This window comes from Sminthopsis crassicaudata, chromosome 2, assembly GCF_048593235.1.
Source record: "Sminthopsis crassicaudata isolate SCR6 chromosome 2, ASM4859323v1, whole genome shotgun sequence".
Taxonomy (NCBI): Eukaryota; Metazoa; Chordata; class Mammalia; order Dasyuromorphia; family Dasyuridae; genus Sminthopsis; species Sminthopsis crassicaudata.
In genome coordinates this window covers 184,295,296-184,307,753 of record NC_133618.1, presented here as the reverse complement: position 1 = coordinate 184,307,753, position 12,458 = coordinate 184,295,296, and the positions used below count along the sequence as shown (strand labels likewise).

General features: G+C 29.7%; 1 protein-coding gene across 1 annotated transcript in view; it reads right to left on the bottom strand.

Annotated features, from left to right (window-relative positions):
- The window catches only part of CSMD1 (CUB and Sushi multiple domains 1), a 2,669,009-nt gene that overhangs the window by 258,625 nt on the left and 2,397,926 nt on the right, over positions 1-12,458 (bottom strand). The window contains 3 exon segments of the mRNA XM_074287957.1: positions 2,498-2,686; positions 9,028-9,141; positions 11,225-11,305. Of these exon segments, the coding sequence (XP_074144058.1) occupies positions 2,498-2,686; positions 9,028-9,141; positions 11,225-11,305 (384 nt within the window).

Here is a 12,458-nt window from a genome sequence, read left to right as displayed (position 1 = left end):
TGAATTTACACCAATAATATCATACATATTTTCAATTTTCCCATGAATTATTCAAGGTTACAATATGCTAAAAATATATTAAAATTTGTGGCTTATCTAATAGTAGAAAGTAATGGTAGAAGTAATATTTCTTGTCTGATTGAAATTTAAACTTAATACATCCAGAGTGTCATTCAGACAACTGAAAGACTATAAAAGAGTCTTTGTCCTGAACTTGACATTTATTACTGTAAAAAAAATTCACCTTAAAATGAAGTACACACATATACATAAAAATCTGACCTCCTATTAAAGAAGAATTTCTGAGCATAAGAATAGTTCTCAATGGATAGCATTTTTCATCCAGTTTTATGCTCCTTACATTAAAATCAGAAGGCTATCAATATAATGGAAAATGAGAGATTTTTATATAGATGTGTATATAAGTGTACAAATATATTACATACACGTGTACATGTACATATATAAACATATATGTAAACATATAATTTAAAATTTGTATCTTCCACAGAACCTACTATAGTAGTTAATAAATACTCAGTTTTATTGTAACTTTTTTTGTGTGTTTTATTGATACAGGTATGCTGTTTATTTTATTGTTATAAAAATACAGCAATGACAGATAAGAAAAATTACAGTATGACTTTTTTTAAATATTCAATATTGAGCAAAATATTAATCTATCATATAATATAATTAATTCTGCCATAATTCAAGGTTACAAAATAGATAATTCTCATTTGCTATATGAGCAATCTGAATGATTCTACAAATGCATGATATTTCACAAGGTGAAATTGCATCAACAAAGTCAATTTTATATCAGATACATATAATCATTTTAACATCTGTCTACAACATACTAGAACTTGATGGATGTTCACTACTGGGCTATATTCTTCCTGAAGACTAAATTCTCATCAATATTGCATATTTATTTCACTTTATTCTCAAAATGTATTTAAATATAAATAATTCTATTGAGCTCTGTAATCTTTTGAAAGAAAAAAATTCTTAATTCTATCATTTATTAGTTGTTCTGCAAAATCATAGCATAGTGATCATTACTATATTTTGTGCATTTCTACACAATTATTTGGGCTTATTGTGGCAATTCAAATTCATTAATTTAGTCAGATTCAAAAATTACATGCTTGAATACATACATACATGCATGTGTGTATATGTATATGCATATGCATGTATATATTTATCCTTAGATAAGTACATATAAATACCTAGTATCGTCTGGTAGATGAGAGAGTTGGTCTCAAAGCCATTAAGACCTAAGTTCAAATATCACCTCTGATATATGCTAGCTTTGTTACTCTAGGCAAATAAGTCACTTAACTTAGTACTCATGGCAGTTCTCTGAAACTATCAGATTTAGTAAACATATTATGCAATATTAAAGAGAGAAAATTTCATTTTCTGTACAGTTCTGTACACTATACCAATTAAATCACAATTTCAGTCTTTCTCCACATCTGGCATACAAGAGTTACTTGATAAATGCTTATTGATTACACATGTGTGTGCACTGTGCTCAAAGATACAGGTATAGTTGTCAGGAAAGCACTAAGTAAACCTTAAAAGGGCTTTACAAATAGGAAGCATATACTAAGTCTTTGATTAAATGTTTTTTTGAATGAATGTCTGATTATTATATAAACATATAATTTTATATGGAAACAATTTAAGTCAATTGTTTGAATGAAATCACAGGTCTGGATAAAATAACAATAGGTTTATATGACTGGTTAAAAAAACCTAAGCTATTTATTTACTTTAACTGATCAAACCAATTAAAATATTTAAATTTATTGTGAGATCCAGTATTATAAACTTTGGATTATGACAGAATGAAATATATTCAATGTTTTAAAATTAAATTTAGGCTCAATGTAAAAACGATTATGTAATCATTAGAATTATCATGTGCCTTTATCCTTCTCTCTAACTCCTGCAGAATGAACTTGCCTCAGGAGGTACCAGGTTTTCTATCATGAAAGGTCATTCAGTTTAGACTGGAACATCTCTTAAGTCTGACATAAAAATGAAAGGTACTGGAATAGAGTCTGAGAATTTTTGTGATTCCCTCCAATTCTGAAACTCTGCAATTTTAAGTTATATTATTGCATGGTATAATCCATTTAATGTTAAATTTAAGTGCATATCACCCTATTAATTTTTCAAAAATTAGAAATATATGCAGAAAACCAGATTATAAAAAAATATCTGCTTAACCACAAAAACTAATTTTCTAACTCTTCCAAACACCTGAAGGTTAACTGCCTTTTGGGGGAAATACCTTTGTTGTATTCCTATCCAAATAAACCAATCAACAAGGATTTATTAAGTGACTATCATATACCAAGCACTGGAGACATAAAGACCAAAGTGAAAAGTCTCTTTCCCCAGGACCTCAGATGTTGAGAGATTTAAAGGAATTTTATATTCTATATACATTTTTCCCCAATGTCAAAGGATTACTTACCATCAAATATTTCCAGCACATCAAACTGTTTCTCACTCTGAAATGTTTCAACAAAGATAGTAATATTATAGCCTACTTCCACTTTAATGGTCCAGGAACAAGTCTGGGAATTAAAGTAATTGCCTGGATAGCCTGGACTCAGAATCACTCCAGAAGACTCAGTACGGACTTCATTTGCTGGGCATTGAGCTAAGGAAAAGAAGACAAATATATTATTCCCTTCTTGAAAGAGTCCAAAACTGAAAATTCAATGAATTAGAATCCCTTAAAGTGAGGAAAATATTCAAGAATTATTTTCTTATTTATCAACTTAATAAAATACTGGTATATTATACATATTTGTTTAGAGAAATTATTTGTTGATGGATAGTTTTATTTATCCATGTAGTTTTCCCACAATCCTATCCTTTTAAAATTTTCTATCTAAGAGATGTTGTGGAAAGATCTTCAGTCCTAAAGTTTAGGACCTGATTTTGAGTAAGTCAGTTAGATCTCTTAGAGCCTCAGGTTCATGTGAATGATACATAATCTACTTCATAAGATTGTTGTGAAGAATTTGTGTCCTAAATCTTAGACCAATATAGACATATAAGTTATATTTTATTCAAGAGAACTGTAATACATTCAGTGAAATGTTATTCAGAAAGGACCTATTAGGAAACAAAATCAAGAAAGTTTGGAGTCATGATGGCACAGTAACAGCAGGAACTCAGCCAATCTTTCCCCCATATTCCTCCAAATTCCTTTAAATAATGACTGTTAAAAAAATTGACAGTGCAATAGTAATTGTGAAAAAGAATTTTAAATCAAGTTTCTCCAATGGTCTCTTTTTTCCAATGCATAGGGAATTGAGTCAAATTTATTTATTTATTTATTTATTTCAAAAGGCCTTTCCCCAATTGATAAATGGTCAAAGGATATGAACTTTGCTCAAAGGGCTATAAAATCATGTATATTCTTTGACTTAGCAATACTACTACTAGTATAAATTCCAAAAAATATTTTTAAAAAAAAGAAAAAACCTATATGTACAAAAAGATTTATAGCAACTATCTTCTCAGGTCAAAGAATTAGAAATTGAAGTAATACCCATCACTTGCTGAATAGCTCATTAAATTATGGTATGTAATTAATATGAAATACTATTGTTCAGTAAAAAATAATAAGCAGTATGTTCTTAAAAAAACTGGAAAGTCGTCATGAGTTCATGCAACATGACATACTATGTACAAAGTAAAAGTACTTTCATGGGATGATCAGCTGTAAATGATTTTGCTATTCTAAGCAATACAATGATTTACTCTAAAAAACTTATGATAAAAAATACTATCTATATACAGAGAAGAAACTGATTGGGTCTGAGTAGAGATTGTACCTTACTTTTCTGAAAAAAAAATGTTATTTTTCTTAAAGTTTTTTTTGGGTGGGTGGAGTTAGAGATCTATGTTTTCTTTCACATTATGAAAATGTTTTGCATAATTTCACATATGTCTTCTCAAGAGGAAGGAGGAGGAAGATAGGGATGGAAATGGGAATTTAAAGTTTTAAAAACAAGTGTAAAAAAGTGTTTCAGTTGTAATTGGAAAAAATTATATATACCCCCCCCAAAGAACCCCTAGAAATCAGGTTGTCTAGCAAATAAATGTTGTTAAAACAATCCAAATAGTTTCTGATAATTAGAAACTTATCAGATCACAGAACAAAAATTTAAGGGATGAATACTAACATGAAGGAAGGGACAATGGCATAGTAGAAAACAGTAAACCTGCATATTGCATCTTTGCTACCTCTGTCTTCATTCATAAACATGGAGGAAGGTGTTTTTTTTTATTGATTTTATAATTATAAAATTTTTTTGAAAGTACATATGAATGAGTAATTTTTTTTTATATAACATTATCTGTTGTATTCATTTTTTCCAAATTTCCCCCTCCCTCCCGCTACTCCCTCCCCTAAATGACAGGCAATCCTATACATATTAAATGTGTTATAGTATAACCTAGATAAAACATATGTGTGTAAATCCAATTTTTTTATTGCACGTTAAGAATTGGATTCTGAAGGTATAAGTAACCTGGGTAGAAAGACAGTAGTGCTAACAGTTTACATTGAATTCCCAGTGTTCCTTCTCTGGGTGTAGCTGTTTCTGTCCATCATTGATCAACTGGAAGTGAGTTGGATCTTCTTTATGTTGAAGATTTCCACTTCCATCAGAATATATCTTCATATAGTATTGTTGTTGAAGTGTATAGTGATCTTTTGGTTCTGCTCATTTCACTCAGCATCAGTTCATGTAAGTCATAGAGGAAGGTTTGAAATAGATCTTTTTTAATGTCTCTTCCAAGAAAACAACCCAAGGCAATGCCCCTTACTCTGAGTTCATTAGAAGCTGGGAGTTGTAATCGGGAAGAACAAATAGTAATATGAGAAAAATAAATGTATTTCCCGTAGTATATATTCTATATTTTGATCACTGAAGTAGAAATTCAATGACATATAGCAATCATTTTAGCAAGCCCTAATAATGTGCAAGCCACCCACTATAATATCTTAGTTCCATAAGAACTAATATCAATACAATAACTATTCATGATTCTAAAGGATTAATGAAAAACATACAATTTATTACAGAGAGGTGATGGATTTGATGTATACAATGAGTTTTTTTCTTTATACAGTTATTAAGGAAATGTGTTATCTTGACTATATATTTGTCACAAGAATTTTATTTTCTTTTGTTTCTTTATTATTGTTTCTAATCGAGTATAGAATAGCAGTTTGAGAAAGTACATTTGTTTCATCTTATTTTTTAGTAGAGAAGTGAGGGGTTGCTACAGATGTGAAATATTCACTAACTTTCAGATGAGATCACTAAATTGTAGCTTTACTTAACTGTCTTACACATTGCTAGAAAACTTTCATGAAATGGAAGTAATCTATGTATGAGATGCAAAAACAATTTTTTTAATTGTTGCAGTGAAAATTCAACTACAAAATCATTATTTCATGATTCTAATTTTCCAGGGGAAATAGATACTGTATGACTTGAAGCCTCAATTCTTCTTCCCAGTCCTAAACATATAATATTTCCAGAATGCATGAATAAATAAATTAATGCTTGATGCATTGTATTACAGTTCAATCTTTCTTTTCTATAAAAGGATATCATTTTAACATTTTGAAATAGCAAGTTCATAATAAATTACATTATGATAACAGAAAAAAGAAGATAGGTTGCTTTTTGGGGTTTTTTTTGTTTGTTTCTTGTTTTTTTTGTTTTTTGTTTTTTTTTTTTTGTTTGTTTTTTGGTACCCTGCCTCAATTATACTTGAGATCATGCCACAATTTTCAGGAAAACATGACAATACTGTCATCATTATCACCATCATTATTTAGCACCACCTGTCTCCGTAGGAGAATTCTATTTGTAATGCACATAATTATTTTTTCCTATCTTATTGCATCAAAATTAAACCATAGAACAAAAATAATTTGTGCATATGAACCAAGAAAAAAAACCTGTAACTAAATATGCATTCTTAATTCCTATATTTACTATTCGATTTTAAATAAAATACACCCCTTAGTGATATTTTATTTATAGAACAATTCAGTGAAAGGTGCACTCCTATTAGTGACAGTTTATAAATAAATAGAAAAATCCCTGAAATATTCATGTGGTAATATTGATTTTAATTTAATCAAAATGCCCCAGAAGATTTATTATCACTTATTCTTTAATGAGAGAGACAGATTTATTTGCCCAAAGGATAAAAATGTTATCTATAGAAGTTATCTCATATTAGTTAATTATGTTTTCTTTGGAAGAAACTATAAAGATTTTAAGATAACACCATTTTCCCCCTTTAAGAAATGTTCATAAATCTGTGCTGTAAATTTTGAAAGTGTATTTTATTTAAATCAAAATAAAATTCAGGCACAATTTTTAAAACTTAGAAAATGAAGTTGACATTAGAAGAAGTCTTTTGAAATACCCCTTAAAATATTTATTTATTAAAGAAAATTTTGCATACTTAAAAATTAGTTAAAGATTTATATAAACTCTATATTTTTATAGAGTTGAACATCTCTACTGATTCAGTCATTGAGTAGAGGAATATTGTTATGGTCTCTCTTGTATGCACTGGTGTCAGGTTAAAGAATCAAGTCCACTTTCTACTACTCAGTCCCAATACACATTTGAATTTGGAATATTTGAATTACATGTCTGTCTCATCATTACCATAAACGTGTCTATTAGGGAAATATGCTCATCATAGAATCTTCCATTAGTAAGTGGCATTATCTGAAATATCAGCACTATTAACTGCTGGAGCTATCAACTTAAGTGTATATGCCCATGTGATCTTCTGTTACTATAATTGCAGAACTAGAATTCTATGGCTCCCTGAGAAGAAGGAACTTTCTTTGAATTTTCAATTCAACAGCTTAGAAAGGTCACTTTTTCAATAAATTTGAAAATCCATTCCTTTGAAAAGCAGTGCATCGACCTTAAATTATTAAAATAGTCTTAATTTAACAAAAAGAAAAAAAAAGAAAAATGTAATTTAAATTATTGTATTATTATATTCTACTATTTTCATTTCCCCCTACATATTCACACTCAAAAATGAATTTGAAAATCTCCCCCATCAATTAGCAATATTTCTTCTGATTCATTTTGCTTCTCTTTTTCCTTTCATATCTGCTTGATTCCTTCATGTCCATTCATTTATACTGTTGCCAAGAGTAACACCCACTTACAATGGAAGCTTTGAAGTGATGGCAGGCTTTCCTATATCTGAATTGTTGCTAGATTGTGGATTTGTTGTTGTGCTTTTTTTTCTCCTGTAGCATTCACACATTCAAAAATACACAGCATCCTCACAAGGGACTGTCAAAAACCTCCCTCTCCTCTCCCTCCAATACAGGGAAGCATCTACTTGTGATTTCTGTCAAAAACACCATCTAAAGGAATTTGCCACTTATAATTTGATCATTTCCTGTTCTGAGTTATCATACTTCCACATAATATTATTTAGTAATATTGGCCTCCAAAAGGAAAATGAAGCATCAAACACAAAGCATGTGATTTCTGGTACTTTATTGGATTTCCAGAACAGTTGAAGATTCACATCTTAAGATTCATGAATAATTGAGAGAAAATAATTCTAGGATGCATCTGTACCTACAGGAAAATTGGAAAAGTCCAGTAAACAACTGGCAAAAGCTTTTACCTAGGATCTCTGGAAAATACGTCTTCATTATCTTAAATATATATAAGAAAAGTGTCTTGGTCATTTTTGGAGGCTTATCCCTAGTGCTTTCTAGAAGAGGGAAAGCCAGCTAGTTGTCAAATCTCTTTTATGTCCACTTCAAATTCCCATTTCTTTTCCCTCCAACTAATTATTTATTCTTCAATTGAAATAACTGAATCAGCCTGTTCCCATAAAGCTCTGAGTTGTGAATTCAATGCTAAAACATAGATATGTGTAGCTGAGTAATGTAACAAAGAGAATGACAACCCACTAATGTGACAGATAACTAAGGTGGCCTTGAAGTAATTTGCTCTAGTCTTTATTCATTAACATATATAGAGAAAATGTTTTTTTTCCAGATAGCACTGGCAAAATGCAATTCTGAGGTTTTCATAGATCATTCTCATTTAAGTCAAAATGAAGCATATCTGGCAAAATCTATCAACAGGTTAATAAGCTTTATTAAGTGCTTATTCTATGATAGATAATGTGCTAAGTGCTAAGAGTACAAGGGAAGTAAAAACAGCCCCTGCTCTCAAGGAGCTTTCAAACAAATGAGATAAAATAACTATGTGCCTGCAAGATATATACAGAGTTGGAAAATAATTTGGAAGATGAGGGATGAATTATGAACTAAAGAATGCAGGAAAAGACTCCTATAAAACATTGTATTTGAGCATTACAGAATCAAGGCAGACCATGTTTAATTTAAAAGTATATTTTCTTAGATTAATATATTTTTCTTAGGTGCACCAAAACATTGATATGGTATTGACAAAATGCTTTAGTCCATAAGAAGTAAATACATTTGTCAATCATACCAAAAGTAGTGTTTCCTTTTGTATTTAGCATTTTGAATAATTATATTATACATAACACCAAACAACTAACAAAATAAGTCTTAAAATCAAAGTGATTGAGAAGTGAAAAAACTAAACTAAATTTTAAATCTTAAAATTAAATATACTCAAATTTTGATATTATGTAGATTCATAGATCTTGGAACCTGAAGGGAAATTAGGGAATCATATATTCTATTTTAGTTTCTCACTATCCCTCAGAAAAAGCATTATTTCCAGGTAAGTTGTTCAAGTTCACTGACTTGCCCAAGGTTAGACAGCTAATTAGCAACAGAGGAGGGATGTGGGAGTGAACCAGAAGCATTGCCTACAATGTTGCCAAATCTTTAAATCCAAATTGTATCAACACATATACAGCCATCCATGCTGAATAGAATTATTTTTATTTTTTTTAGTGTAGGAAAGAACTTACCTTCACAAGTTGGGGGAGATCCTTCAAATTGCAACTGAGCACTGAGTTTACAGGTCAATGTATCAGTTCCTGACAGTGTATAACCAGGAAGGCACTGGTACTTCACAAAATCACCTAGCAAAATTAATAAAATTTTCTTGAAACTGTTTTCTTTATGAAATAGCAAAGTAACATATGTATATATATATTTACATGTAGAAAAAACATTTAAAATGAATATGTATAGGCCTTTTAAGATCAAGGATATAATTCTTTTTTTAACTTAATTATATACACACATTTTTAGTCCTCCATATCCCAAGAAGATGCTATTTTTCATAATTAATATATTAAATTTTTCCTCAAAAAAGATCTGACACATTTCATAAAAATATTTTTCCTGCTCTACAATGTTACCAGTTATGTAAATTTTTCAGACATTTGGATTGTGGTATCAATGTGTTCATTTTGGCCATATAATTCCATACTAATTTCCTTATATGAATTAAAGGCCCAGCTCAAAGGCTATCTCCTCCAAGATGTTTTTTTCTGATCCTGCCAATTAGAAAAACACATTTTTCCTGCTATTGAATCTTGAAGCCCTTTGTTTTGAGCATCTGATTAATAAGTATGCTTTCATCATTATTATCCAAAGCAGTGATTTTATCTAGTATAGGCAATTGTTCAAGAAGAAGCTCAGAATCTCTCTTTACTAATAATACAAATGGTCACATTCTACAACTTAGACCCATAGAAAATTGCATAGGAACAATGAGAGATTTAGTAATTTGTTCAGTGTCACAAAGCCTGTATGTTTTAAAGGCCATATTTTAATGAAGGATTTTCTAACTTTCTATTCTCCAAATTATGCCTCTTTTCATTTACCTTTATCATAACTATTAGGAATAACAACAGCAATAACAATATGTCTCTCTATTAGCTTATGTTTCTTTGAGGCAAGGACTCAATGTTGAGGCATTACTCAATGTTAAATAGGATCACTAAATATCTATTAAGTCCCTACTAAGTGCAAGTACTGTGCTTAGTACAACGAATACAAAAAACAAAGATTAAACAATTGTGGTGTTCTAGGAGCATATATTCTATGTGGGTGACACATGCACATAAGTAAATATAAATCAAATGTGTACAAGAAAATGTTGAAAAAAATGTGACTAAACAGCCAAAAGCCCAGGAAAACCTGAACATAAAATGTCTCTTGAGTAGAGTTTTCAAAGAAATGGAATTCTAAGAGGTGGAGGTGATTTGAGAATATATACCAAATAAGGAGAATAACCAACACAAAGGTGCTAGTAAAAGAGTTGGAAAATGTAGTGTCAAGTTTAAGGAACATCGAGAAAGCTGAAAGCTACTTTGTGTGGACCAAAAGAATGTAGGAGTAAAATTATTATATGGAAGAATAGCCTCATTCTGATTGCCATTTTAGAGTCAACGGAGCTTAGAGACTGGACTTTCATATGTTCATTACTATGTCACAGTGATATACTTAAAGAGTCCAAAATAAAAACCACAAACTTAGAACTTCAAAATAATATCAGTTAAATATAATTTAATGTCTTCTTCAGTGAAGGGGTCAGTTTAAACTTGGTTATAGTTTTAACACTGATGGAGTCATGTAGCAAGAAAGTGATAATAGTACCATTCAAGTGTTTAGTCTTAGATCTCCAACACACTGGAGAAGTATTAAGTACAGAGCTTATAGAAGAACATGGAAAGGAATCATGTGTTGACAATACTTGAGTAGATTGATATTAGGATTGATATAAGGGATATCCATAATAATGGAATCACAAAATCACTGTAATTACATTTTAAAAGTTTCTTGCTCCATACATTGTCTATGTCTCCCAATAAAAAAGAATTATATTTCAGACAAAAGAATAAACCAAAAACTTATCAGAAATATTTTAAAATAATATATACATGCATATTGAAAACTTCAAGTATTATATAATTATTACTATTAAGTAAAAGCATATAAGGATCTTCACAATTGCAAAGAGGAAAAAAAGTTCATGTAATAAGACAATTCCATTAATAGAAAATGACACCAGAAACACCTGAAAGTTTTTTTTAATTATATAGTACCAAATTAACAAAGTTATTCTTCTACTAATTTGAAATCATGATTTATAAAGAACATAATACAGTTTAAGTTATATAAATGCATAGGGAAAATGGATGGTGAGTATATTACCTATTTCAAAATCATTATCTTCAGTAAGTATCTCAGCCTGTGGAACTGTTGGTGGAGACTGGCACTTCTTCAGCTGATAAGCTAAAAAATATAGGAAATGGAAATCAATGATATTATCTTTGAAAATAGACACATTTAAAAATTTTCCAGTACAATATATTTATTTTTAAATGTCCATAAGATTGAGAGGGTTGATTAATCACATTTCTATTATTAAATCTTCAAGATCATTTAATTTTATTCAGACTGGAAAGCACTTGGAAATTATAATAATGAAGCCTAAATTGATGAAGACAAAACAGTCATGTAATAACCTGAAACTTAACATGCATGATGTACATAATTATTCTTACACTCATACATATTTTATATTAAAGTTATAATCTTAAAAGTCACAAGTATGGCCCTTATCTTCTAAGCATATATACATATCATATATACATATATATGTACTTTAATTTCTACTCTACATATCTATATGTTTAAGTATACTTACATATGTATATACTTAAGTATACTCACACACACACACACACCCACATATATATTATATATTTTATATATAATATATATATATATATGCACATGCTCCACACACACTGGTAAAAGACAAGTTTGAGACTTTTAAAAATTATGACTGTAAATTTAAATATAATTTTAGACTATGCAAATGCCTATAATTCAGAGCCCTATCATTGGTCCAACTTTATATGTTTTTGCTTGTGTCAATAATATAATATACTCTAACATTGCCTATTATATATGAGACTCTACCTTCATAGTATACCATAGGAACACAAAAGAAACATTTATGATTTTGTCTTTTTCTTTTATAATATTCTGAATTCATTTTTGTTCATGCTATTAAATTGGTAGAGATTCCCTATAATATTATCTCTTACAATTCAGAATTGAGTATTACAATGTTCCATCGCTGGATTTGTCAAGGGGAGTTTAAAAGCAATTTAGTCTAGTTATCCTAAGATTCTCATAGTAATACTTGTATAGATCCCCTTACTCATATTCAGCACTTTCAATCATTCTGCAGTCTTCTACACATAAAGTATGTTACATTAATGACCACAGATTTACTCAACTAGCCAGTAGTCATAGGATCTTACAGGCTACATAGTCAGATCTCTTATTTTATAGATAAAGAACTAAGGCCTAAATATTTGAAGCCATATTTTCTGACTCCAAATCCCATATCCCTTTCATTGTTTCATGCTTCCTC